The sequence below is a fragment of the Hemiscyllium ocellatum genome, chromosome 24 (genome assembly GCF_020745735.1).
Source record: "Hemiscyllium ocellatum isolate sHemOce1 chromosome 24, sHemOce1.pat.X.cur, whole genome shotgun sequence".
Classification (NCBI taxonomy): Eukaryota; Metazoa; Chordata; class Chondrichthyes; order Orectolobiformes; family Hemiscylliidae; genus Hemiscyllium; species Hemiscyllium ocellatum.
Genome location: NC_083424.1, coordinates 45,147,784 through 45,174,790, shown reverse-complemented (window position 1 = coordinate 45,174,790; position 27,007 = coordinate 45,147,784). Strand labels below are relative to the sequence as shown.

Genomic DNA, 27,007 nt, shown 5'->3' with positions numbered 1-27,007 from the left:
TGCTCACTGCAATCTTATTAGTAAATAACAGTGGACTTAGAAAACTAGCTATGGGAACAGGTGTGGAAACCATCTTTTAACTATCATCATACTACTGCTTAATCACACTAAGAGGTAAAACACAATAATATTTACGTTATCAAAAAATCAGAATCAGCTGACCCTAGGGCTCTTTCTAAACTTAGAATTCAAAACAAGCAGCATTGCTAGCTCTGGGCAGTTGTCCCTCCAACAAACTAAACTGCTGAATTTTCCTCTTAATTGGGTGGTTTGTCTGGGTGGGTATTTGGGCCAGCGAAGAATCAAGTTCAGCCGTGATGGCTTCCAGTGTTGAATACCTGGCCTGATGCTCATCCCGGGCTATTCAGCAAAAGGCCCAGCTCAGTTCCACTGAGAAACAGCAGCAGCAATATCTGTCCATGTTTTGTTTTGTGTTTATCAGCAAGTTGACCTATGGTTACTCCGCGTGATGGATACACAATAGTGGGCAAAACTGTCCTGCATATCTGATGCCTCAATCTCACCACGCAAGCTGATGCTTCATTCAACGGAGGATGTCTACACGAGCTTTAGTGCCATTCTCCTGCCTCTTTTCCATAACCCTGCACTATATTTGAACAGAAACAATTTGAAGCTTTCTTGAATGCCTCAATTTAACTTGCCTCCACCTCATTTCCTGATAGTGGAAGCATTCCAGTGCTTCACTGGTTTCCCAGGATGACAGACAACCACATTACCTAAAACACGGAGGGATCCAATTTGAGACACAATACAACTATGTTTGTAGGGTCATATAAAAATATTTGCATTTAGATAATATATGTCACAATCTCAATGTCCTGAAACACTTTACCCCGATAAAGAACTTTCAAAGCAAAGTCACTGTTAAAATGCGGAAATGTTACACATTTTAATAAATAATATGCCGCCAGCGATACCGAATTCACCCTCTTCCATATGTTTCAAATAGCTAAGTAGCTGTAGCTCCAGAAGATGGTTATGTGCACATGGGTGGACAGGTAGCACAAAGATTCAGCTTTGATCATTGCTAGCTCACTTGGTTTCAGCTGGACTGAGTCACATAGAAACTCAGTAGCAGTAAGCCATTCGGACCTGCTCCAACATTCAATATGGTCATAGTTGCTCCTTTATCTCAATGCCAGACTTCCACTTCCTCCCTATACTTTTGATGCCTTAATAGCTGAAAATGTATCAATCTTATTTGTGAATATATGCAGTGGCATGACCTCCACAGCTTTGTGGTAGAGAATTCCATAGGTTCACTACCCTTTCAGTGAAGAATTTATCATATCCCGACACTGTGACCTCTGGTTTTAGGCTCCCCAAATCATCCTCCCTGCATCTAGTCTGTCACGCTCTTAGAATTCATTTCAATCAGATATCCTCTCTTCCTTTCAAACTTGCTGGTGAACACAGGCCCAGTCAAACTAATCTCAACCTCAAGTCGTGCCATCGCCAGTGTCATTATAAGTGGTAAATCGGTAAGAGAGAACAAAAGAATCAGACAGGACATTGGGTTATGGAACCACCTGGCTCAGCACTGCATCCTATACAATTAAACCAGAAAGCGATCATGCCAAGAATCACACTTAACAACCAGTCTTTTCCTTCAAACAACATCACCAAAATGTTATGGTTCTGCTCGCCGAGCTGGAAGTTTTTGCTGCAAACGTTTCGTTCCCTGGCTAGGGAACATCATCAGTGCGGTGGGAGCCTCGTGTGAAGCGCTGCTTTGATGTTTCTTCCGGTATTTATATTGGTTTGTTCTTGCCGCTTCCGGGTGTCAGTTTCAGCTGCAGTGATTTGTATCTGGGGTCCAGGTCGATGTGTCTGTTGATGGATGTTCTTGCCGTTTCCGGGTGTCAGTTTCAGCTGTAGTGGTTTGTATATGGTGTCCAGGTCAATGTGTCTATTGATGGAGTTTGGGGATGAATGCCATGCTTCTAGGAATTCTCTGGCTGTTCTCTGTCTGGCTTGTCCTATGATAGTGGTGTTTTCCCAGTCAAATTCATGTTGCTGGTTGTCTGAGTGTATGGCTACTAGAGATAGCTGGTCGTGTCGTTTTGTGGCTAGCTGATGTTCGTGGATGCGGATTGTTAGCTGTCTTCCTGTTTGTCCTATATAGTGTTTTGTGCAGTCCTTGCATGGTATTTTGTAAACTACGTTAGTTTGGCTCATGCTGGGTATTGGGTCCTTTGTTCTAGTGAGTTGTTGTCTGAGCGTGGATGTTGGCTTGTGTGCTGTTATGAGTCCTAAGGGTCGCAGTAGTCTGGCTGTCAGTTCTGAGACACTCCTGACGTATGGTAGAGTGGCTAGTCCTTTTGGTTGTGGCATGTCCTCGTTCCGTGGTCTATCTCTTAGGCATCTGGTGATAGACCACGGAACGAGGACATGCCACAACCAAAAGGACTAGCCACTCTACCATACGTCAGGAGTGTCTCAGAACTGACAGCCAGACTACTGCGACCCTTAGGACTCATAACAGCACACAAGCCAACATCCACGCTCAGACAACAACTCACTAGAACAAAGGACCCAATACCCAGCATGAGCCAAACTAACGTAGTTTACAAAATACCATGCAAGGACTGCACAAAACACTATATAGGACAAACAGGAAGACAGCTAACAATCCGCATCCACGAACATCAGCTAGCCACAAAACGACACGACCAGCTATCTCTAGTAGCCATACACTCAGACAACCAGCAACATGAATTTGACTGGGAAAACACCACTATCATAGGACAAGCCAGACAGAGAACAGCCAGAGAATTCCTAGAAGCATGGCATTCATCCCCAAACTCCATCAATAGACACATTGACCTGGACACCATATACAAACCACTACAGCTGAAACTGACACCCGGAAACGGCAAGAACATCCATCAACAGACACATCGACCTGGACCCCAGATACAAATCACTGCAGCTGAAACTGACACCCGGAAGCGGCAAGAACAAACCAATATAAATACCGGAAGAAACATCAAAGCAGCGCTTCACACGAGGCTCCCACCGCACTGATGATGTTCCCTAGCCAGGGAACGAAACGTTTGCAGCAAAAACTTCCAGCTTGGCGAGCAGAACCACAACAACGGATACCCGAGCTACAAATCTTCAATCAGATTTTAAACATCACCAAAAGCATTATCATCTCAAATTGCAGCTCTGCTAGAGTTTGCTGTACTCCTACAGCAATCATACCACAAAAACACCACCTTGGCTGTAAAGTTCTTTTGAGATGTCATCAGGTCTAGAAGGGCACCATAAAAATTAATCTGTGTCAGACTGAAATAAAAGCTTCAGGAGATACGGAGCAGAGACTAAACACATTTTAATTTTGAGTCAGTGAGCATTTAGCCAGTTTATACCCAGAGTTTTGATTTGGGATTGTAACATGAAAGCAGTAAATCACCAAAGTCAGTGATGTCTTATGTCACTACAGTGAGCAATCTTGCTGCCAAAAGAACATTTTTGAAGATAATCTTAAACTCTATTGTACTCGGCCACTGAGACCTGACCAACACCCAACCCACTTGGTGATATTAGACAAATTAAGATGAAAAATGTTTGAAAGTTGTAAAGTAAAACTGAAATGTAAAATACGTTTGCTCATATTCTCATCTAAGTGGCAGTCTTCGTTTTTCTTTCCCCCAACTGATTTCTATTAGGACACTGCATTTTTACCATCAGAGAGCAGAAACAGCTACCTTGGCTCTCCCTGTATTTTTGCCACAGCAACGAACTTGGGTTATGGTCAACCAATCCAATGTCATCTTATTCAGGCTGCACTAAAGAAAGAAGAACCCATCCTATCCAAGCTGACGGTTAAATAACAGATTAGAAAATTACTTCAGTAATTATAGTCCTTATCATGTCTACTATAGCTTCACCAGGCATGCAGCCTGGTCTATCACTAATCCTATGATGTACACTGGCCATATTCCCAGTCCAGTTAATCCTATGGTATCACTGCAACAGATGCTGGGAATGTGATACATAACTGTCCCAACTTCATGGATGTTATACTAATGACATTCTTTCAAAAAAAAAATCAATACGTATAATCAAGACATTAATATTTACTATGGACTGTTCTTGTAATCAGAACAAAATTCATCCTATATTGTATTGATTGGCCCTGTCAATGAGATACTCCAGCTGGTACAAATCAATAGTCACAGACCGAATGACAGACAGTAGACATTTGGGACAAAGTCCCTCAAGATCACTTGAAAATGTACCCTTGCTACCTACATAAAAGCACAATGGTGCTCAAAAGGTCAAAGTATCTCACATTTTGTACTCTTCCCTCCAAGTGCTGGTTTTATTTAGAGTTTGAAACTTTGCTTCGATGGATAGAAGTACGAAAAAAAAGCACTAACCTATGCACCACAGATGGTTGTGAAAGTGCTACTTGGTAATGGCTCTGCCTTTAATGCATCCAATGCCAACCATCCTTTAAAAGGGATCAATCAGGGGAGAAAAGCTTTCTACACCATTTAACAAAAGGCAACTTTAACATGAGGGAACCACTGGATTCCTCAACGAATTGAATGACGTGTTTTGGCGTGGGGTGGGGTGGGAGGTTGTAAAATTACTCCTGAATGGGAAAAGGGAGGTTGGGGCAGACCCACAAAAAAATACCGCTCAAGATCGCTGAAAAGTCACCCACCATCTGAAGCAAAGTACAGCACAGTCTGAAATGAAGATTGAAATCTATTTATTAACAAAAAGTAAGTTTAACAGTGCATTTCAAAAAATCTAAGAAAGCTGCGCTCTGTATAGTACTTCAGAGAGCTGCTCTGTTGGCAGCTGACATCAGTGCATGCGCAGAATGACACAAAGACCAGTGCTGATGTCACACATGCATTGAATAAAGCACAAGAACCGATCCCTGCTGGAATCGCACTATTGTCGACAGAGGTAAGTGCTCTCGAAAATACTGTTCCTTAATTCATCAATGTTGCTATAGCCAATCACACTCTCAAAATGCATTATCCCAGAAACACCTGTATTCACATCTAATCACAATATTTGGTTTTAGAACATGACTCAATTGGTGATTACCAGGGGATATTGAAGATTATCGTGCCTCTATGTTGCACAGACAAGAATTATTTGCTATTCCTTCAATAAGCACAGAATCAGAATCCCTACAGTGTGGAAGCAGGCCATTTGGCCCATCGAGTCAATACCAACCCTCCCACTCAGACCCATCTCTCCGTAACCCTGCATTTCCTATGGGTAATTCATCCAGCCTGCACATCCCTACAGGACAATTTAGCCTGGCCAATCCACCTAACCTGCCATGTTTGGACTGTGGGAGGAAACCTAAGCAACCGGAGGAAACCCACGCAGACACGGGGAGAATATGTAAACTCCACACAGATAGTCGCCCGAGGATGGACTCAAACCTGGGTCCCTGGTGCTGAGAGGCAGCAGTGCTAACCACTGAGCCACCAGGCTGCCCCAATAAAGAAAGGTGTGAAAATCCCAAAGAGATGTACAAAGCAGGAAGCTTTTGCAGAAAAGAAGTAGGAATAAGCAATTCAGCCCCTCAAGCCTGTTCCACCATTTAATATGACCATGATTCATTTCATCTCAGCCTTAACTCCACTTCCCTGCTCTCCAGAACACCGATAACATGATCTGAGATTCAGGCTGAACTAATTAATTATGGTGTTTTATATATATAGTGGGCGTGGTGCTGTTGCTGCACCTGGAGAATGGTATTTCAAGCCCAAAATTGGTGTTCTACTTCAAACATGAATTGTCCAATGGCAAGTAACTACCCATATTTTTGTGGAAATGAAAATCGGTGCCATACAGACTGAGCTGCTAACTGGTAAACCCTCATTTTGCATGACTCTTGAAATTCAATGCATCTGGAGATTCCTCACTTCAGAAGAGATGGAAATGGAAGATAGAAAAATTATCTTGTGGCAAACTAATCCTCTACATCCAACTCGTAGACCTCCCACCCTGAATTGGGCCGGTACAACCTCATCATTCACCATACTCTCCCCCACAACTGGGCCTGTATAACAAGCTCACAGCCACCAGACTCTCAGTTAGGTCTCTGCAAATACCTCCCTCTCCAACTAAAGTGCTGTAAGCAATTTCTTCCTCCAAATAGGTCTCTTCACAAGCAACCCCTCCTGCTTTAAACAAAATGGGATCTCTCTTCTGTCGTACCCATACAGGGAGAACTAGCCATTTGGATACAAAATTAGCTCGAAGGTAGGAGACAGAGGGTGGTTATTGAAGTTCCCTTTTGTGACTGGAGGCCTGTGACCAATATATGACAATCAGTGCTGGGTCCACTCCTTTTTGTCATTTATATAAATTATTTGGATGTAAATATAGAAGGTATGGATAGTAAATTTGCAAATGACACCAAAATTGGTGGTGTAGTAGACAAAGGTTACCTCAAAGTACAACGGGACTTTAATCAGATGGGCCAAAGAGTTGCAGATTGAGTTTAATCCAGATAAACGTTATAGCCTACATTTTGGTAGGACAAATCAGGGCAGAACTTACACACTTGATGGTAAGGTCCTAGAGAGTGCTGCCGAACAAATAGACCGTGGAGTGCAGGTTCACAGTTCCTTGAAAGTGGAGTCGCAGGTATACAGTTTAGTGAAGGAGGTGTTTGATATACTTGCCCTTATTGTGAGTGCATTGAGTATAGGAGTTGAGGGGGCATATTGTAGCTGTGCAGGACGTTGATGAGGTCACTTCTGGAATACTGCATTCCATTCTGGTCTCCCTGCTATAGGAAATATGTTGTTAAACTTGAAAGGGTTCAGAAAAGATTTACAAGGGTTGGAGGGTTTGAGCTATAGGGAGAGGCTGAATAGACTGGGGCTATTTTCCCTGGAGTGTTGGAGGCTGAGGGATGACCTTATAGAGGTTTGTAAAAACATGAGGGGCGTGGATAGGAGAAATAGACAAGGCCTTTTCCCCAAGATAGGGGAGTTCAAAACTAGAGGGCATAGGTTTAAGGTGAGAGGGGAAAAGATTTAAAAGGGACTTAAGGAGCAACTTTTTCACACAGAGGGTGATACATGTATGGAATGAGCTGCCAGAGGAAGTGGTAGAGGCTGATACAATTACAATTAAAATCCATCTAGATGGTTAAATGAATAGGAAGGGTTTGTAGGGATATAGGCCAAATGTTGGCAAATGGGACTAAATTAAATTAGGATATCTAGTCAGCATGGATGAGTTGAACCAAAGGGTACTGTACATCTCTATGACTCTAAATGGGACACTCAATAGTTTGGCCTAATTGCTCTGGGAACCAAGATCCAAACTACAATGTTTTAATTTATGAGAAACTCAAACAACAGAATTATTTCACAAACAATGTATGGCAATGCTGACTATCTGATCTAGCCTTGGAGCTCACTCAGTCCTAGCTAAGCAGCTACCTAACGTCACAGCAACTTCAAATCAGGTTTTATTTTTAAACACTTGTAAGTGTTCCATATCTCAGCAGCATCATGAAACAGAGCAAGCCATCACCGGCCACTCTCCAAAAATAATCCTGGATGCACTGCGTATATATAATCACAAGCATCCTTACACATTTTTTTTTAAAAAGGATCCTACAACTGAACTATTCAGTGAACTTTGATGAATAGAATGTGATGTGAAGAAGGAATTTATATCGACAACTGAAATGCTCATTAAGAATTCAATCAAGTGAAGTCCAGCGTACTAAAATTTCAATCTCGCCTTCTTATACAGCATGTAGCATGTGCTCACTCTCATTCCCCCTCCCCCATGCCAACCGTTCCTGCTTTTCAGACACCTTATTCAAACAGTACTGATTGTGTGTGTTTCAGGTTGGTGTACAATGTCCCTGTGTTGGCTTCCCCGTTCCCCCTCACCCCCAACAGCCAACTTCCCCTCCCCCCCCCCCCCAACCCCACCCCACCCCAGTCTCCTCTCCACTCAGAAATCCAGTCTGAGTTTGTTCAGGGATGTTAGTCAACAGCAGCGTTCTGCAAAGGAAAACTTTGTCCTGCTCAGCCATCCCTCCCCCACCCGTGAGACCCAAGCGCAGGGGGTTTTGAATGAGACAGTCACAAGAGGCTCTTGTGTGCGGGGAGAGTGAGCAACTGACGTGGTGCAATGATGCCACAAACTCCAGATTGCCAGACTCGGATGCAACATCAGCTCCACTTGAACCCCCCAAGAGCCTTTAATTAAAATCTCCTCAAAAATGATCTTTCAACGCAAATATCACTAGAATAAAAACTGGAACCTTTAAGACTGAGCATTTCTCAGTTAAAAGTAAAATGTGGGGGCGGGGGGGGGGAAAGAAAGAGATGTAATTAAATAAGAGGCCCGCATTATCCAGTTTACCAACTTTACAGCACAAAAACAGGCCTTTGGCCCAATTGGTCTAACCTAGTGTTCACGTTCCACACAAGCCTCTTTGCTGCATTATTTTATTACGTTCAACATATCACAAAAGTACTTTATTTCTCCTACGTTCACCAAGCTTCCCCTTTAAATACACCAATACTATTTCGCCAAACTGTTTATTGTGGAAGCAAGTTGTACATTCATTCTCAGGATAAAAAAAAAGTTTCGCTCACATTTCTTACGGAGGACCATTTCAAGCAGCAGCACAGAATGAAATCTTATAATGCAGCAAACTCCTGACCTCATTACTTCCAAGCCCAATGGCTCAGATGTTGAGGAGCAGAAGGTCAAAGTAACAGAGACAATTTCACAAAGTTCTCCACGCAGACAGAACAAGAAATTCAAGGTGACCCAAATCTGGAGGTTGGGTAGGAGAAAGAATATTTTCAAAGCTAGCAAGCCAGTCGCGTTGCACATTGTGCTTTAAAATAAAGCATTTGCTTCCTTTCCTGTCAATCTGAGTTTTCGCGTTAAAAATGTTGCTGCGTCAAGCGAAGGGAGACTCTGGGTACACAATGCAGGAAGAGACCTCAATGACAAATGAAGGAAGAACCACAAGAAAATTCTAAACATTTGGAGGCAAAGTTCTGTGTATAAAAACAAAGCAAGGGTCCACCCAAAATATGAAAGTCACAAAACTTGAGCTCAAAATGGAGATTCAATGGAAAAAATGAGCTCTTACCAAAGACAGGGGGAGAAAGTCGAGCTTAATGAAATTTGTCTAGAACTAAAACTCACCGAAAAGGCACTGAGCTGAGAAAGTCAGCCCTGTAAGTGTTTTTCTTTCCAATACAAACTGCTTTGCTGTTATTAGTGTGGAGAAACCAAAAACATAATCTAGCTGTGGAAAGTTGAGTATTCCACAGAGTAAGAGAAGCAGCAGGGAATAAATTAAGCAGCAACTGCACACAGCGACACAGACACTTGGATAGAGCAGGGAATGCAGTCCCTCTAATGTTTTATTGGAGATGAACAATGAAAATACATTGATGTAGGGTCCAACATGCCAAGTCACTTCAACACCAACTACCTTTCAAGTACATTCACTATTGTTATGCTTCACACCAAGCCCCCAGCACTATTGTGCCCCCCATCCACGGCGCACCCCTCCCCCAACCAACCCAAACCACTCTAAATCGCAACAACTCCCACCAAACTCTTAATTGGTAGACAGTTTCTTCACGTGGAACTAAACTACTTTATTTGCCCATTGTTTTTGTTCAGCAGCTAGTAAGTTCTCAACTTGAAACAAACATTGTACATTTGACTGATTTCTTCACTCCCCACCCCACCTCAACCCCAAAAATCGCTTGAACATTTGTTCATGATTTTCTCCTGCATTCCTCTCCTCACCAGTTATCTTTAATTCACTCCAGTAATTATTATTTCCATCATTTGTTATTTCCTTACATGAAGGTCACTTCCAGGTGCCAGTTTCTCCCTCTGTTCAGCATTAAACATTGTGAGCCCAATTAGACGTTGAGGAGCTGAAAGGCAAACTCTAACCCTGCCACAAACTCTACAACCCAAATCCTGAACTCTCAGTGCATTGTTTTATGTTGGATCAGGCTACACAATGATGAATCCACTGATCTTGTATGCTCCATATATGTATGCACTTAAATCCTATCACCTATCACCCACTAAAGTTTGCTTCTATACCCTGACCAGGCACCCATTCTCTGTACACTTCAACTTATCAAAACCTCTGCTACCAACCATTCCTGATACTTTGTGACATGGTTTGAACCCCAGTACTCTCAATGCCTTTCCTACCCATGAATCTGCAACCTCATTTAGACATATAGCTCGTCCATTACTCTCATTTCTCACTCTGGTCTCTTATTCACCAACCCTGCCCTTCAGTAATCATTAGCTGTCATGTCTTCCTTTTGTTTTGTTGCCACTGTAATGGATGGGAGCTAGTGACTTGTTGTGCCCCTAATAACAGAAACAAACTGAAAATGTGTCTGCTGGGTTAAGATAATGTGCAACTCTGTAAATCAAAGATTTTAAAAGTGTAAATATTGGCTCCAGTTGTATCCTCCACCTAACTTTCAACTTCAACTAACTAGGTTCAAGAATCCTCTTCTCAATCCTGTCTGTCCCCTGTCATACTTCACTACTTTTCTTGAAATCTATGTCTTCGATCAAAATTTTGGCATACCTTTGAATGCCTCTTTGTGACCTAGCATCCATTTTTGAATGATCATGCCTTTTAATTTTTTTGGTCCATAATTCAATGGATTTACGATATCTCTGTTTCCATGCAGTTCAAATTACACCCACTAAGTGCAACTGATGACAGGAGGACCACAAAGACCAACACCTGCTCCCCTCCACTAACCCTCGAAGTATAACTGCTTTCCTGGAATAGGTTACCAGATGTTACACAGTAATTCACAACAGCGTCACTTGACCAGTAAGCAAAAAGTAAAATCTTTAGAATAATTCTATACCAAAAAACATTCAACTGATTTTATGAATGAGTGGTGTCTAGGGCTGACATGTAACACAAAAGCAGGGAAGTTAGAAAAACCCAAAATATTAGATTTAAACCACAGAATTATCGTTAGCAGGAATCAGACCGCTGATTTCAGAACTTGCATTTCTTTTCAGTAAAAATAAATTTCCACAGGAAAGCAACTGAGAACAGCAGCAGATGCTATGACTTATCTTCTAATGCAACTCCATCGTGCTTTCTAAATCACAACCTATAATTCTGAGAATTAGTATGTTTGCTCTCTTCCCAAACACCCTCATTTGCCATTCAATAGGATACCATATGAGGTGGGGTGTTGCAAATTTGTTTGGAATAAGCCTTGGACAGGAGGGAGACAGAAACGAATTGAAGCAGAGTATTGCAGACATCGACTATAGATGAGCCCCCTCACAAATTGTATTCACAGCGCTAAAGAGCAAAAAGAGCCAAGGCAAAGGAACAGAAATCATTTCAAAAATATCCAGTCCTCAAACACTTGATTACAAACTTTCATGTCTGAAATGTGCCAAATAGATCATGCGGTTTTTCCCAAGGCTTTAAAAGAAAAATTGGAGTAATTTGCTCCCTGCCCCCACCCCGTTTTTCAGTCCTGCTATAAAACCATCCCATGGCACTGTCCCTCTCCAAAATGCCCTGTCATACTCTTGGCACCTCTCTCATCACTGAGACAGACTCCTCACCAGATCTTCAACAGGCCAAGTAAATAAAACAGTCAGCAATTAAAATCAACTGGAAAGTACATTTCCCATGAAACTTAAAACTAAAGGTTAAGATTAAAAGGATTTCAAATTTCTATCTGGGACTCAAATAGTCAACCTCCTAACCTGAGGAATAAATGTTTTAACACAAAGAATGGACAAACCATTTTCTGACAATCACTACATCTAATGAAATTGTAAACACAGGCATAAAGAACACACTTACGATTTTGCTACAAACAGCGGGAATCTTCCCTTTAGCTCTCATTCAAACCGCAGTTTGATTATCTCTCAGCATTTCTTGTTCGTTGTGTGAGAAGTAAAAGAAATTTTTTTGGAAACAACAATTTTAAAAACACTCCTGAAAAGACTAGAACGAGAATAAGGAAAGCAGCAAATAACATTTTGAGTGAAATTCTAGCCAAAACTAAAACTAACATCACTAGAGTCTGTGAAGAAAATTACTAGACTAAAACTAGGACTAAAGTTTCTTCCAGAGAATATGAAACTAAAACTTAAGGCTCACAAGACTATAGACTAAAAAGTAAATGGTTTCTATAACTAAGATATTATGGTCCTTCACTACCTCACCTACATGGTCATTCTATCAGAGACAGTTTTCGAAGCTGCCTCTTGCTCCGGTTACTGTGGAAGCCACCAGGAATGTTAGAGGAGGGAAGGGGAGTGGATTCCACAGCAGCCTAAACAGGAGCAACAACTGCACAGGAGCCGCTGGTTATTTTACCCCCTCCCCTCCTGGATGGAATGAATTGGCCATTTGGTCAAGGTGACTGGGGCTGAAACCTACCCTATCCTTGGAAAATGTCAGACCTGCACTAGCTGCTTGGCAGTGACCAGGTAGCAGCAAAACTGGGTAACTTCCCTCAGCCTGGAGGTTAAATGTAGTAACTATTACTGGAGAAGCTCTCATACTCAATATGGCCTTGCTGCTGGCTGCAAAATCTGAGTTTCATAGACTAGAGTTAGGAGTTAGGCAAGGCTGAGCAGTTATTCCTCATTGTCTGTGACTGGTTTTAGCTCCCTTGGTGATTGGAGATCAGTACAAGGTTAGAGTGCAGAACTGAATGGATAGGACACACCAACATTCACAGCACCCCACCAGAGACCCAGAAGGAGCAAGACAGCAGGAATATGGAACACCCAAGTAGAGAGAGACACAGAATGGGGAGCTCGAGTGCCTAATGCGCTGGCTATAATTGCCTGCCCTTTAAACAGACATAGCAAGACATTAAAATTCAGAAGCTATCCAGTGCATAGAGGCCCATCTCAAAAGTCCCATGTCAAATCTGAAACGGAAATGACACAGAGCCACATTTACTAATCAGGATGTAACAAGCTGCCCACTAGCGCCCTGTTTACCCGTTAGACCTTGTGCTTCTTCAGAACTCTCTAGTACCTACTGAGTTACCCAGTCCTTGAAGCATCTTATCTACAAGTACTGAGGATGGGTATAGGAGGGTAACATAAGTCACAGAGTCCACTGTGATTTACTAAATTACCAGCACACTTCACACAGAAAAAGGACAATTCCATCTCACTAACCCATAAATCCAAGCTTTCCAAATTGTGCCCAAGCAAACTAGTAAAGTCTTCAAACTCAAAGCATTTTGTTGCACTCAACCTAGATAAACTCTTCCAGTCCCACATGCCTCAAACACTGGATCACCTTTTGTTCTATGTACCGCCCTTAATAAATAGTCGGTCAAAGATTTGGCCCCTTCCCTCTCAAACATTCTCCATGAGTCAGAATGTTGCACCTCCTCTGCCCTCTGTCAAAATCTGCCCTCTCCTACCCACAGAACCTGACTTCCAATCGCACTTTCAGCAACTCCTATTACCCACAGACACATTCAAAAGGCACTTTTGTTGGTGCAAGAGGGGTGGTTACAGAACAGAGGGATAGCTGTTTAAACTTCAGTTATAAAAATCTGGGAAAATTAGAAGGGTCGAGCCAAATTCAAATTTAGGTGCAACATAATTGATGAGAAGAAACTGGATTTTCAAGTAGTGCATGTTCCAATTATTGGCCAAGTGTAACTGACTTTGGTTATGCTTTATAAACCTCTCTCAAATAAGTGTCAGTGTTGATCTTCAGCGGGGCCTCGGAAGAAAGGGAGCCTGGAGACTTCAATCTGACAAAAGGATTTACAATTTCTTTTGTTAGTTCTCTGAGCGGCACAAAAGAGCCGAGCAATCCATTGTTAATTCTCATGATCCCACATTCCCATTGGCCAACAGGCTACTGTTCACAGCTCCTAATTTGTATCCTAAAGCCGTCCGAGGCTCCATGGAAACAGAGAAGATTAGTAAACCGTGGGGTAGCTGACCAATCGGGGCTGGACGGCGGCGGAGGGGTGGACAGTCATCTCAGACAGTTGAAGGTTAAGTCTGAGTGGCAGCAATTCTCCTCATGCCCATTGCTTTAGCATTCCCCTGGAGAGCGCACAGGAGAGTTCGCCTATTCTCCTGTCACTTCTGACCGGCTTTGCGTGCCAGTGCTGAATTGAGTCCCGAACAAAAGAACCTGTCTATGACTGCTCCTCTCGTCTTGTCACCATGGTGACCGTGGCATCAACAGGGAAGGTTGGGCATGATGGGTTGTGTGTGTGTGCGCCTGTGTGTATATATGTGTTGGGGAGGGTGCAGTGTGGAGTTGGCTGGGGGGGGGGGGGGGGGGGGGGGGGGCTGGGTGTTGGAAATGGGGGTGGGGGAGGAGGAGGAGGAAGTCACAGCAGCAGCGGCTCTGAATGCAGCTGCTCAGTACACAACACTAAAACGACAAGCACCAAGACCCTTTCTTCTCACCTTATTCTGGGGGTGGGGAAGAGGGGGGCCCACTGCCAGAGAAACTTCAGGCTTAACCTGGAAAAATCTGCAGCAAGAAAAAACGGCATGACCCAGATTCGAGGACGGATGTGAACAGAAACATAATGAATGCAAGATGCAGTGAGGCTCGCGTTTCACTCACCTTTCCAAACTGGTCAAAATACTGCTTGACATCCTCCACTGTGGTATTTACAGATAATCCGCCCACAAAGATCTTCTTTGTTCTGGTCACCATCTATCAAAAAGGGAATGGGTTCCGGTTAAAGAGGCCAAGCTTCTCTCCAGTATGTCTCAAAATAGCCCCAAAACAAACAAGCCCAGCGCACCCAACACAAAGACAGACCAACAACACAGTAAACAAAGTTCTCTTGTCAGCAGCCATCCTGGTCTTTCTACCAATACAGGAGCACACACACCGCATTTCAAAAACATAACATGTCTCAAACCATTTTACAGTGAAGTACATACTTTAGAAATTTGGTCACTAATTGCACCACAGAGACCCACAAACACAATGGGCCAGCCGGGTTCAGTCATAATCTCAGTTGAAGGATAAATATTGACCAGGAATAGCTCCTCTTCAACCCAAGGGTGCAAAAAAAGTCTGTTTAAAATCCCATCCTAAAAGCATCACCTCAAATAGTGCAGCAAGACAGTAATACACTGTCCATTACATCACATTCAATCCTATGAAATAAATCACACTCTCGGCTTAGAACTAAAATAAGCATACAAATGATTTGGATGTGAACATAGGAAGCACAGTAAGTTTGCAGATGCCACATGTCAGAAAGCTCTTTGGAATCTCAATGACTGGGGTAAAGATGGGGGAATCAAAGAACAAAACTAGCAAAGATTCCTGTTGTTAGGAGCCAAAATGGGGCATGCTCACTTAGACAATGTAGCTTTGCTGTGAAGACCCCAGCAACCAAATAATTACACCAACACATTAAGATTGATGACTGAGCAAGATACTGAAGGATAACCAGTACAAGCCCACAACAAGGACTCTCACATTTGAGCAAGACAATATTTGAGATTTTTCTTTATGAGCAGTTAAGGGGAATACCAGTGATCCAAATGCACAGGTCCTTCTGGGACTCTACATTGGAGAGACACAAGAGGTATTTACCATGACCTATGCATTCTCCGGATGCATTTTGCGACCTGTCATCGGTTACTGGACAAGAGAAATGAGGATTGAGGATCACAGCTCTGGCAAATTCCCTTTCATTTAAAAATTAAACAAAAAAAAACAAGCAGCATGAGACTGAAGAGCACATCAAAAATTAACACAATCATCAACTAGCACATGAAAACTGTTCTTTTGCTGTACAGAGATGAATCAATAGACACTTTTCACTGAAAATCTATTTAAATGGAAATTCCACATTTATGAGGGCAAGCGCAGAGCCCCCTTTCAAATGGGAGGGCCAACCTAAAGGCTTGTGCCCAATTTGCTCTGTTTAACTTCAGATCGCAGGAGAATTATATGCGTACACTAGCTCAGTGTTCACAATGAATTTAAGCCATTTTTCCCTGCCCAAAGATATAGGATTTTGTTTGTAGGGGCAATCTGATCTAAATAGGCCAGAAGCCAGGCTGTACTAAGATGCCAAGACCCTAGATTTGCTCTTCAATTGTTTCAAAACACCTCCCAAATCTTAGTGCATCTCATTTGCCTTGAAACACTGTTCTCAGAAGTCCCTGCCTTTTGTCAATAGACATGTACAGCAGCCTTTGAGGTGCAGGATGTTCCTAGATTCCACCCCAAACCCATGCCAAGGCATCTAATCTTCATACATAGGGTGACAAGGTTTAGATTGGGTTTAATGACATTGACCCCAACAGACAGCCAACTAATACTCTCAAATAAAAGGCCATTCTCAGATATCAGGAATTTAAATCAAGAATCGGTGGAGATTTGCCACCGTATACGTCATACTTCAAAGATTTAATGAGGTTTAAATTTCGTTAGGTCCATCTCAGTCTTAAAACAGTCAGAGTAACTGGGCCTTGGGTCTCAGAATTTTGGCCAAACATTTGTCACACTTGCACCGATTGCACACTAATTTTAAATAAATTAATTTCAGACCAAATTGCCCAGTGAGGAGGAAGGGAATGGCATACTGTCACGTCCAAGGGGTAGAACTTCAGGTTCACCTTTGCTTTCGCAGGAAGTGTTGCTGTACTTCATCTCAATAACAGAAAACTCGCTTCCAAAATTGAAAGTTTGCGATTTTTCTTTTACAAAGACCTTAGCACGAAATCTAGGTATTCCGGTGGAACGTTCTTTCAAATGAGGCATTAAACCTCAAAAGGTGAAATTAAAAATCATGAGGGGCATAAATAAGGTGAATAGCCAAGATTGTTTTCCCAAGGTGGGAAGGGGCAAGACTTAAAAGGACCAGAGGGGCAACTTTGTCACACAGAGGGTGAGCTGCCAGAGAAAGTGGTAGAAAAGGGTACAACATTTAAAAGACAATTGAATGGGTGAACGAGTAGGACAGGTCTAGAGGGATATGAGCTGAAAGCAAGCAAATGGGACTAGTTCAGGTACTGGACATCTTAAAATGCACAAAATCCCCAGGACCACAATAGAGTGTATCCTGGAACCCTGTGGGAAGCTAGGGAAGTGATTGCCGGGCCATTTGCTGAGGTATTTAGATCATCAATAGCCACCGATGAGATGTTAGAAGTCTGGAGGTTAGTTAAATTGGTGCCACTATTTGAGAAGTGTGGTCAGGAAAAACCAGGGATCTACAGAATGGCAAGCCTGACATTGGTGGTGGGCAGGTTGGAGGGAATCCTGAGGACTGGATATACAAGTAATTTGGAAAGGCAAGGACTGATTAGGAATAGTCAACATGACATTAAGCATGGGAAATCATGCTTCACTAACTTGATTGAGTTTTTGGAAGTTATAAGGAGGATTGAAGAGGGCAGAGCGGTGGACATGACCCATGTGGACAAGGTTCTTCATGGTAAATTAGTTAGTAAGGTTAGATCACTTGGAATACAGGCAGAACTAGCTCTTAGACAGAGGACAAGCTCAAACGTAGAAGTCAGAGGGTGGTAGTGGAGCCCTGTTTCAGACTGGAGGCCTGTGACCAGTGGTGTGCCATAAGGGTCAGTGGTGGGTCCACTGCTTTTCATCATTTATATAAATGATTTGGATATGAACATAGGAGGTACAGTAAGTAAGTTTGCAGATGTCCCAAAAAGTGCAGGTGTAGAGGACAGCAAAGGAGGTTACCTCAGAGTGCAGCAGGATCTTGATCAGATGGGCCAATGGGCCAAGGAGTTGCAGATGGAGTTTAATTTCGATCAATATGAGAGGTGCTGCATTTTGGAAAAGCAAACCAGGGCAGGACTTATACATTTAATGGTAAGATCCTTGGGAGTGTTGCTGAACAAAGATCTTGGAGTGCAGGCTCATAGCTCCTTGAAAGTGGAGTCACAGGTAGATGTGGACAGTGAAGGTAGTGTTTGGTATGCTTTCCTTTATTGGTCAGAGTATTGAGTACAGGAGCTGGGAGGTCATGTTGTGGCTGTACAGGACATTGGTTAGGCCACCATTAGAACAGTGCATGCAATTCTGGTCTCTCTGCTATAGGAAGGATGTTATGAAACTTGAAAGGGTTCCAAAAGGATTTACAAGGATGTTGCCTGGGTTGGAAGGTTCAAGTTATAGGGAGAGGCTGAATTTGCTGGGGCTGTTTTCCCTGGAGTGTCAGATCTGAGGGGTGACTTGACAGAGGTTTATAAAATCATGAGGGGCATGGACAGGGTAAATAGACAAAATCTTTTCCCTGCAGTGGGGGAGTCCAGAACAAGAGGGCATAGTTTAGGGTGAGGGGGAAAGACTTAAAAGGGACCTATAGGGCAACATTTTCATGCAGAGGGTAGTGCAGTCTGAAATGAGCTACCAGACGAAATTGGGGAGGTTGGTACAATTACAGCATTTAAAAGGCATCTGGATGAGTATATGAATAGGAAGGGTTTAGAAGGATATGGGCCAAGTGCTGACAAATGGGACTAGAGTTTTCGGGAAATCTGGTAGACATGGACAAGTTTGTTTCTGTGCTGAATGACTGAGTATTTTCTGAAGAAGCCCTTTAGTGCAGAAACAGGCCATTCGGCCCAGCAAGTCAACACCGACCCTCCAACCAGTAATCCACCCAGACCCATTCCCCTACCGTAATTACTCTACATTTACCCCTGACTAACGCACCTAACTTCCACATCCTTGAACACTATGGGCAACTTTAGTGTGACCTGCACATTTTAGGATTAGATTAGATTAGATTTTCTACAGTGTGGTAACACTCTTCGGCCCAACTAGTCCACATCGACCCTCCGAAGAGTTACCCACCCAGACACATTCCCCCTAACTAACGCACCTGACTCTCAATTTAGCATGATCAATTCACCTAACCTGCACTCAGAGATGGGGCGAATGTGCAAACTCCACACAGACAGTCGCCCGAGGCTGGAATTGAACCTGGGCCCCTGGTGCTGTGAGTCAGCAGTGCTAACCACTGAGCCACCGTGCCGCCCCACTGTGGGAGGAAACCAGAGCACTCAGTAGGGCAGTTCTCTCAGTTGGTCAATTAACCAGCTAAAAACAGATATCACGTCATTATCACGTCACTGCTTTGGGCTCTGCTGCTGGTAATTTAGCTGCCACATTTCCTCCACAGACTAATAACTACAGAGGTAATTCATTTGCTGCAAAGCAAAGGGTGCCTTACAAATGTAAGTTCCTTCTTCTCATTGAAAAATGTCTTTCAGTGGCGCAGTATTCAGGCACGGAGTGTATTTTGTTTCACATTACCCAATTTGCCAAAAGCATCCGAAACAGGTATTAGATTAAATGCATGAGTAGGATACCCATCAGGGGACACTTGATAAAACCAGTGACCCAATTTTAGACTCAAATTCCTTCAGGTACATTTGAACAGCAGGACACTGGCCTTCAAAATAGGCTTGGCGAGGTCCAATTTCTAACACAACACCTTCAGTTGACAATGATAGGAAATAGACAGAAATTACATTTTTCTTTAAATGTTTAACGATCAAGTTCTGTGCCCAGTGAAATCTGGATTCAGTGACCCCACAGGACTTCCTGTTTGAAACAGTGATCCCACAGGGTCCGAGGACAGGCACAAACACTTGTCTTCACTATAGGAATAAGCTGTCCCGATTTTCCATTTTATTGCTTGTCAAGCAGTCAGCGCGGCTATCACATCAATACAAGGCAGCCCTAAGCCAGGCAGTCAGCACTTATGGGTCAAAAATAAAGATTAAATAAAACAAACAGGCACTGGGCTTTGAGCTGAAAAATTCTAACTCCTATTATACAAATAACTACACAATGATGTTCTTGCTATCGGGGAGTATGACTCATAAGGAGCAGAAGGAGACATAAAGCAGACTCGAAGTTTATTTTCAATAAATACTCTCCTGTGGTGCAATGGGAACCAATTTAAATCTCCTTTCAGCCCCAGATGAACATGCAGCAGGAGCACTGCTGACAATGCAAGGATGACACTTGCTATTCTGGGATCACGTATGGTGTTTGTTAATGACACACCCTGACACCGTGCTCAGTCTCAACAGTAAAAAGACAGAGCTTCTGCAGATCTGATGGGCCTATGATGGCAACACAAATCTGTTGGAAAGTCTGACACACATCAGGTGCTCTTATAACCTGTCAAATAAAAGTAAATCACTGTGGATGCCAGAAATCTGAAATAAAACTACCAAGTGCCAGAGAAACTCAGCAGGTCTGGCACCATCTGTTGAGAGAGAAACAGAGACATGCTGGACTTTAGAGTCAAAATGTGAATTTGGTTTCTCTCTGCACAGATATTGCCTGACCTGCTGAGCTTCCTAGCATTTCTATTTTCCTTATATGCTCCCATATCCTGACCTGGGTTGCCATATCCAGGTAACACTGCACTGTCAGAGGTGCTGGCTTTCAGATGAAACATTAAGCCTCTGCCCTCTCAAGATGAATTTTAAAAACCCCAATGCTTGACTTGTCAAGAGCAGGGGAAGTTCAGCCCTGGCCAATATCAATGTCCCAACAGACATCGGTCTTTATCATACTGCTGGTAATGGGTTCTTACCATGTACAATTGGCTACCATAATTCAGACTTGCTTTACGTTGCAAAGCATATCAAGATGCTTGGAGGTTGTGAACAACTATTATATAAACGCAAATCTCTCCTTTAACAGCATGGAAGTTTTAAATGTTTTGCCACTGGACAAGAGACCATCATTCCAGCAGCGCTCCTGAGCTGTAGTGTAAACACAAATGCAGAGTCAATACTCCTGCTCAGCAATTTTGATTCAGCGAATATTTAAACAGGACTTATCCTCAGGTAATTCTGACACGGGGTGGATGAGACACTAAATCACTCAAACAGGCAATTAAAGTTAAGACCATATGGCTACTTTTAAACATTAGAGGATTTGTCCCAAAGTCTTGATACATGTCCCCTCCCAAATCAACCCCATTAGAAACAAATTGACCATTCAACTCATGTGACAATTGATTAACAGGTTGGATGCTAATCTGCAATCAAGACACTTCGATCTAACGCGTGCCTCATGAACTCAAAAGCTACTGTTGTCTATAAACACAAGATATCCCAAAAGGATGCAGGGGGTAGTTTGTTAACAATAAAGTGTGGAAAATGTGTTGCTGGAAAAGCACAGGAGGTCAGGCAACATCCAAGAAACAGGAGATTCGAAATGTCGAATCTCCTGTTCCTTGGATGCTGCCAGACCTGCTGCGCTTTTCCAGCAACACATTTTCAGCTCTGATCTCCAGCATCTGCAGACCTCACTTTCTCCTCGAAAACAATAAAGAGTGAGCAAGATCAAACAGGCTGAGACCTTAGCATAGGATGCAGTTACTGATTGTATCGGTTTTGTCCCAAACGTTTCAGTTCTGGTAACAAGTTGGCTGCTGTGCAGCACCCCCTCCACATCTCCCAGTGGCAAAACACCCTATTGGCAGGCTCCATCTCAGATCAGGTGTAGTCACTTGGATGAATTACCAGAGCTCCACTGGTAGGCACCTTCAAGAGAATGTTAGTGAAAATAAAGGAAAAAAAGGTTTGCTTTCTTTTCATCCTCCCAAAAGCAATCAATACTTGTGTCATGCCAAGATCCTATAGCATGTTGTGAGAAGCCAAGATCAGATTACACATTTGATAATGCGAATACTAGAACTGAAGACCATAGAATGCGGTAGAAAAGGAATACAGCCAAAAACTCCCAGGATTCAATGCATTATGCTTTTATGTCTATCTGAAGCACCAATTAATGCCCACAATGGATGTGCCGCAGAGAGGTGGAACCTATGGTCTCTGAGTAGATCTGCTGAGAGAGACATCCTTTGCTTTCAGGCCAGAAGAAAATTCAGAGAAGAGCACGTACAGACGTAGCAGAAGCAGACATCAACCAGCAGACAGCTGCATTCTTTCAAGGTGCTGAAACCCCTTCAAAACAGGAAGCAAGACAAACCAGACCACAGAAAATACTGCGTTATCCTGCTAATCTCACCATTGCTAATATCAACACAGTACTGGATTACAAAAACATGCGCAAAGCAAGAGAGCTAGCTAAATCTGAAAGTGCATTGGTCGTAAGCTCATGCAGAATTTGCTTTTTGATTAAACTAGGCTGATCTCAAGCAAAATGCCTTCATCCCAAACCCCACAAGCATCCTGAAAGTGGACTTTTACCTCTGCAAATTGAAAAATCATCAGCTTTGGATATGTTAAGTAGTTCTAAACAGAATTACTGTCACACTGTCACTGCAGTATTTGCTATTGGCAGATTGTTCTCCAGCAGTTCACTTTGATTACTTAAGACTGTATCCCATTCCCTTGAAGAACTGAGCACAAAGCATGAGGACAGTAATGTCACAGGAGCATGATCTGCTTACACAGCCCATCATTGCTGGGCATTTCCTACCAAACCACTTCATGGGTGCATCAACATCACTAGGATTGATCTCAAAAAAAAAACCAAAAATTTACAATAAATGTGGTCAAACCAGAATTGTTCATATACACAGAAAAACATTGTTAGAAAAAGAATTCAGCCCGAGCAGTAGCACTGCGTCCTCTGAGCTGACAGGAAGTGTGCATTCAAGCCCCGTTCCTCAGACCTGAGCACAGCGTCCAAGGCTGACACCTTGCACTTGGTAATTCGGAGGGAGGGAATGTCACCTTTTGGATGAGACAGATAGGTAGAGGGACAGGTAGTATTGAGGTGGTGGGGAGGCTGCAGAAGGATTTGGGCAGGATAGGAGAGTGGGCAAAGTGGCAGATGGAGTCCATAATGGGAAAGGTCATGCTCTTTGCTAAGATAAATAGAAGCATGGACTAATTTCAAAATGGGGAAAAAAATTCAGAAGTCAAGTGCAAAATGACTTGGGAGTTCTAGTTCAGGATTCTAGTCAAGATAAACTTACAGGTTGAGTCAGTAGTCAGGAAGGCAAATGCAATGTTGACATTTATTTTGACAGTACTTGAATATAAAAGCAGGGATGTAATTCTGAGGCTCTATAAAGCTCTGGTCAGACGTTTGGAGTAGTGTGCGCAGTTTTGGGTCCCAAATCTCAAAGGATGTATTGGCCCTGGAACGGGTTCAGAGCAGGTTCACGAGAATGGCCCCAGGAATGAAAAGTTTAACATGAGGAGCATTTGAGGACTCTGGGTCTATACTGGATGGAGTTTAGAAGAATGAGGGGGGAATCTAATGGAAACATACAGAATACTGAGTGGCCTGGACAGAGTAGATGTTATGAAGACGTTTCCATTAGGCGGAGAGACGAGGACCCGAGGGCACAGCCTCAGAGTAAAGGGAAGACCTTTTAGAACGGAGATAAGGAGAAACTTCTTCAGCCAGAGAGTGGGGAATGTATGGAATTCACTGCCACAGAAGGCTGTGGAGACCAGGTTGTCGAGTATATCTAAGACTGAGATAGATGGGTTCTTGAGTGTCAAGAGAGTCAAGGGTAATGGGGAGAAAGCAGGAGAATGGGGTTGAGATACTTATCAGCCACGATTGAATGGCAGAGCAGACTCGATGGGCTGAATGGCCTAATTGCTGCATCTGTGCAATGGTGTTATGACCCATCTGCTCACTCAGGTGGGAATACAAGTTCCCATGACTATTCAAAAGGTATCATGGCTGACATTTATCCCTCAACCAATAAGAAATAAATCAACTCCTAGTCTATCTTATTACTGCTTGTTCAAGTTTGCCAAGTGCAAATAATACAATTACTACACTTCGACAATATTTTACAGACTGATTTCCTATATTCCATAAAAATAATTTCTATTTTTAAATCTAAAAACCTGGAAAGTGCCTGCCGCTTTTTGTATTCTTAGCAAAACAAAATCCACATAAGTATCTACAATAGTTACCTTTAAGAACAAACATCTTCCAAATTTGCTGTTCAATGTTGAGCCACTATTTTGGGTATCCTTGAAAGGTGCCTGCACTCAAAAGATTAAGTTACTTGGTAATCTTCTACTTATAAAGGTAGCTGTTCGGTTTAAAATATTCCTTTAAAAAAAACTATTCATGCTTTGCTTTACTTTATGTTTCGACTTCCTGGTGACTCACCAATCTTCTGAGTTACTGAACAGCCGAGTGGAACCAGGCCAGCAAGTGTACGTTACAAGTCTTTGTGATGTAAGCAAACAGACCTCACCTGACTGACTGGAGGAGAATGCTGCAAAATTGCTTACAACTTTGATTCTCTTTTCCAAAACAAAATCACTAGGTCCATAACAGTTCTGCAAAGTACTTGTTTCTAAATCGCAGTCATTATTTTAAATAGAATGTTTCAATCATCCCAGTAGCTGAGTTGATTCAAAAGGTCCTTTTGTGAGCACAGAGCCACTAACTAGGATCAGTGGGCAAATGCCATTTTTATTGCAGGGGATTTTAACTAAAGGTTTGGAAATCATAATCCCATTCGTTTTTCTGCAAAAAGAAAATAAAATCAGTAGTTTTCCTACTGACATACAAAGGACTGCTATTCACTATATAGTCAGTGGCTGAATGATCACATTCCTTTTTATTCAATAAAATAGCAAGATTTCAAAAGCTGGGTTGAGGGTTGTCCTCTCCAACTCTAGATATTCTTCATATCTACCTTTTAACATACAAGCAAAAAGCAACTATTAGCACAAACTCAGTCAATTTTGTTGGCATTCCAATCATTCACTGAATCAATGCTTCATTGTTATCACGCAAACATTTATTTTCATGTTTAAGTCAAGTGTCTCATGAAATCTGAAGTATATAGGTCTCAAAATATAGAGACATCACAGCAAACTAACAGTCAACCAACCACTTCTCATTCAGAGGGTGGGGAACTGAAAGAGCTCCATGACACCATCCGAGCTCTCACATACTTGTCACATTCTTCGACACATACCGAAAGATCAAAACTGATCATCACTGGTGAGGTACAATAAGCACCCAAGCTTTTGGAGGGTATTTCTATTCAGTTTGTGATGTATGTTAAAATCGCTCATTGATCATGTTTGACGTACCTTTTAGAAGCTGAATTACCTTCCTCAAAACATATTTCATTACAATCGGTGATTTATTTTTGTTGTCTTTTTGGATCTGGTGCTGACAGGAGCTATGGACTCGCAAGGTTAGCACATGGCCTCTTAACCCATAGAACTGTAGGGCTCAGGTTGACACAATAAAGGCTATGATTAAAGTCCTGAGAAACTACAGTTATGGGTTAAGAGGCAAAGTTTTGTTCAAAGGATCGGGAAGCTGTAGAAGTGTTGCATGTAATCTAATGAGCAAATAATACACAAGAACAAAGAATTTGGCTTTACCAATATGGACAAAGCTTTATGGAAATTTAATTACAGACAGACTATTGGTGTGCAAATATATGAGTCTGCTCAATTGCTTTTTAAAAGTATAAGAATCATGGAGATACCTGAATCCCACAGACTGAGCTGTGCAAATCACCAAGTGCCAATATTCTGTGCTGTTTTAGCCAGAGTCAGTGGGCTCTGTAGCCTCACCAATGCAGAAAATGAGCTGAACACAAAAAGGCAAACCGCATTAATGGAATTGAATCCAGCACAAATATCAACCTTCATCACAGGCAAGTTAAGAGAATAAATGCTCAAAGATAGCAATAATTTGATTGTCATCTAAAAAAAAGTGATTATTTGAGTCAAATGTTGCAGCACCTCCTATGCTAACTGAAATCAACCAGTTTAGCAAAAATTTAATCTTGCTTTTACCAACCTGGCTGGTCATTACAATTTTCAGGACAAAAGAAAGACTCTGCTTATGTGCAGTGCACTGAAGCCATATCCACACTGCCACAGAGTAATGTCCAGCTGTACAGCTCACTCCCATCCAAACAATATCCCCAAGTGTATGCTCCAAAAATAGAATTTAGACCTTCCCACAGAAAGAGGGAGAAATAAGTCAACCTGTGGCAGAACACCCCAACATCGCGGAATAGATCCAAACAGAAAGAGAGCAGCATTCACAAAGCTCTGGAAACAGAGGTAACCCTGCCTGCTGCCTCAGCACAGTGCTTTCCAGGAGACCCAAAGAGGACAGAACATAAGTAGAGCAGCATTCCTCTGCTGAAAGTGCTTACTGGAAACACTACTGCTTTTCTTAGCAAGGCCACTGCCACCAAAATACTACTGGCTACAGTAGAACTACTAGCGCCACACATGCTATGACAGGATATTCAATGAGTATTACCATTTAGTAAGAACTGGGCAATTTTTTTCAACATAACTGTCAACTTCCTATCTATCCAGTTAGTCCAAATCCCAGAATTGTCCCCAGCCTTCATACCTGGTAATACCACTGCTTTCATGTGTGTCAATAGAAGCCATTCCAAAAGAAGACCAAATTTTGTTCAGGTAAATTAATATCTCATTGGCAAAACAAACAAACACTGGAGATGCATGACCCAGTATTAAAAGTAGATCATTGTAGGGTCACTGAAAGTGTCAGCTTGTGCGCTTATCACACTGAAGGACTGGTCCAGGGGCCACTTTTCCTCACTATTTTTCATTTTCACTTCTTCAAAAATGATAGTCATTTATTTTAATCACATTTTCATGATCGTTGCCTGTACGTCATGGATTAATATATATGCCGTGCGTTACAAAGGAATTCACACCAAAGTCAGATCTAGTACTCACTGATGGTCACAATACTTCCCAAAAACTGGAGACCAACCAGCAGCAGTCAACCTATTTGTCCAGCAGCAATGAATTCATAAACCAGGAGTGCAAAAACTTCCTTGAGGCCCAGGAGAGAAAGTCACTGAGCCTTGGGGAATTGCATTAGCAAACAAAACATCTACAGTGCCACAAACACCAAACTAGGACCAAATAACCACATCCAAGAACAGAAGGGTGCAGAAAGATAGGAGAGAGGAGAAAAAACAAGGGC

General features: G+C 42.4%; 1 protein-coding gene across 2 annotated transcripts in view; it reads right to left on the bottom strand.

Moving 5' to 3' along the window:
* The window catches only part of msi1b (musashi RNA binding protein 1b), a 149,102-nt gene that overhangs the window by 85,304 nt on the left and 36,791 nt on the right, over positions 1-27,007 (bottom strand). Inside the window, exons 1-2 of one of the 2 annotated variants that reach the window (XM_060843743.1) lie at positions 23,968-24,051; positions 14,654-14,746 (exon numbers count right to left, since the gene is read on the bottom strand). In XM_060843743.1, coding sequence (XP_060699726.1) covers positions 14,654-14,746 — 93 coding nt within the window. In that variant the 5' untranslated portion in view covers positions 23,968-24,051. Of the gene's footprint in view, positions 1-14,653; positions 14,747-23,967; positions 24,052-27,007 lie in introns of those variants that run through there. The other variant, XM_060843742.1, reaches the window with a different exon arrangement.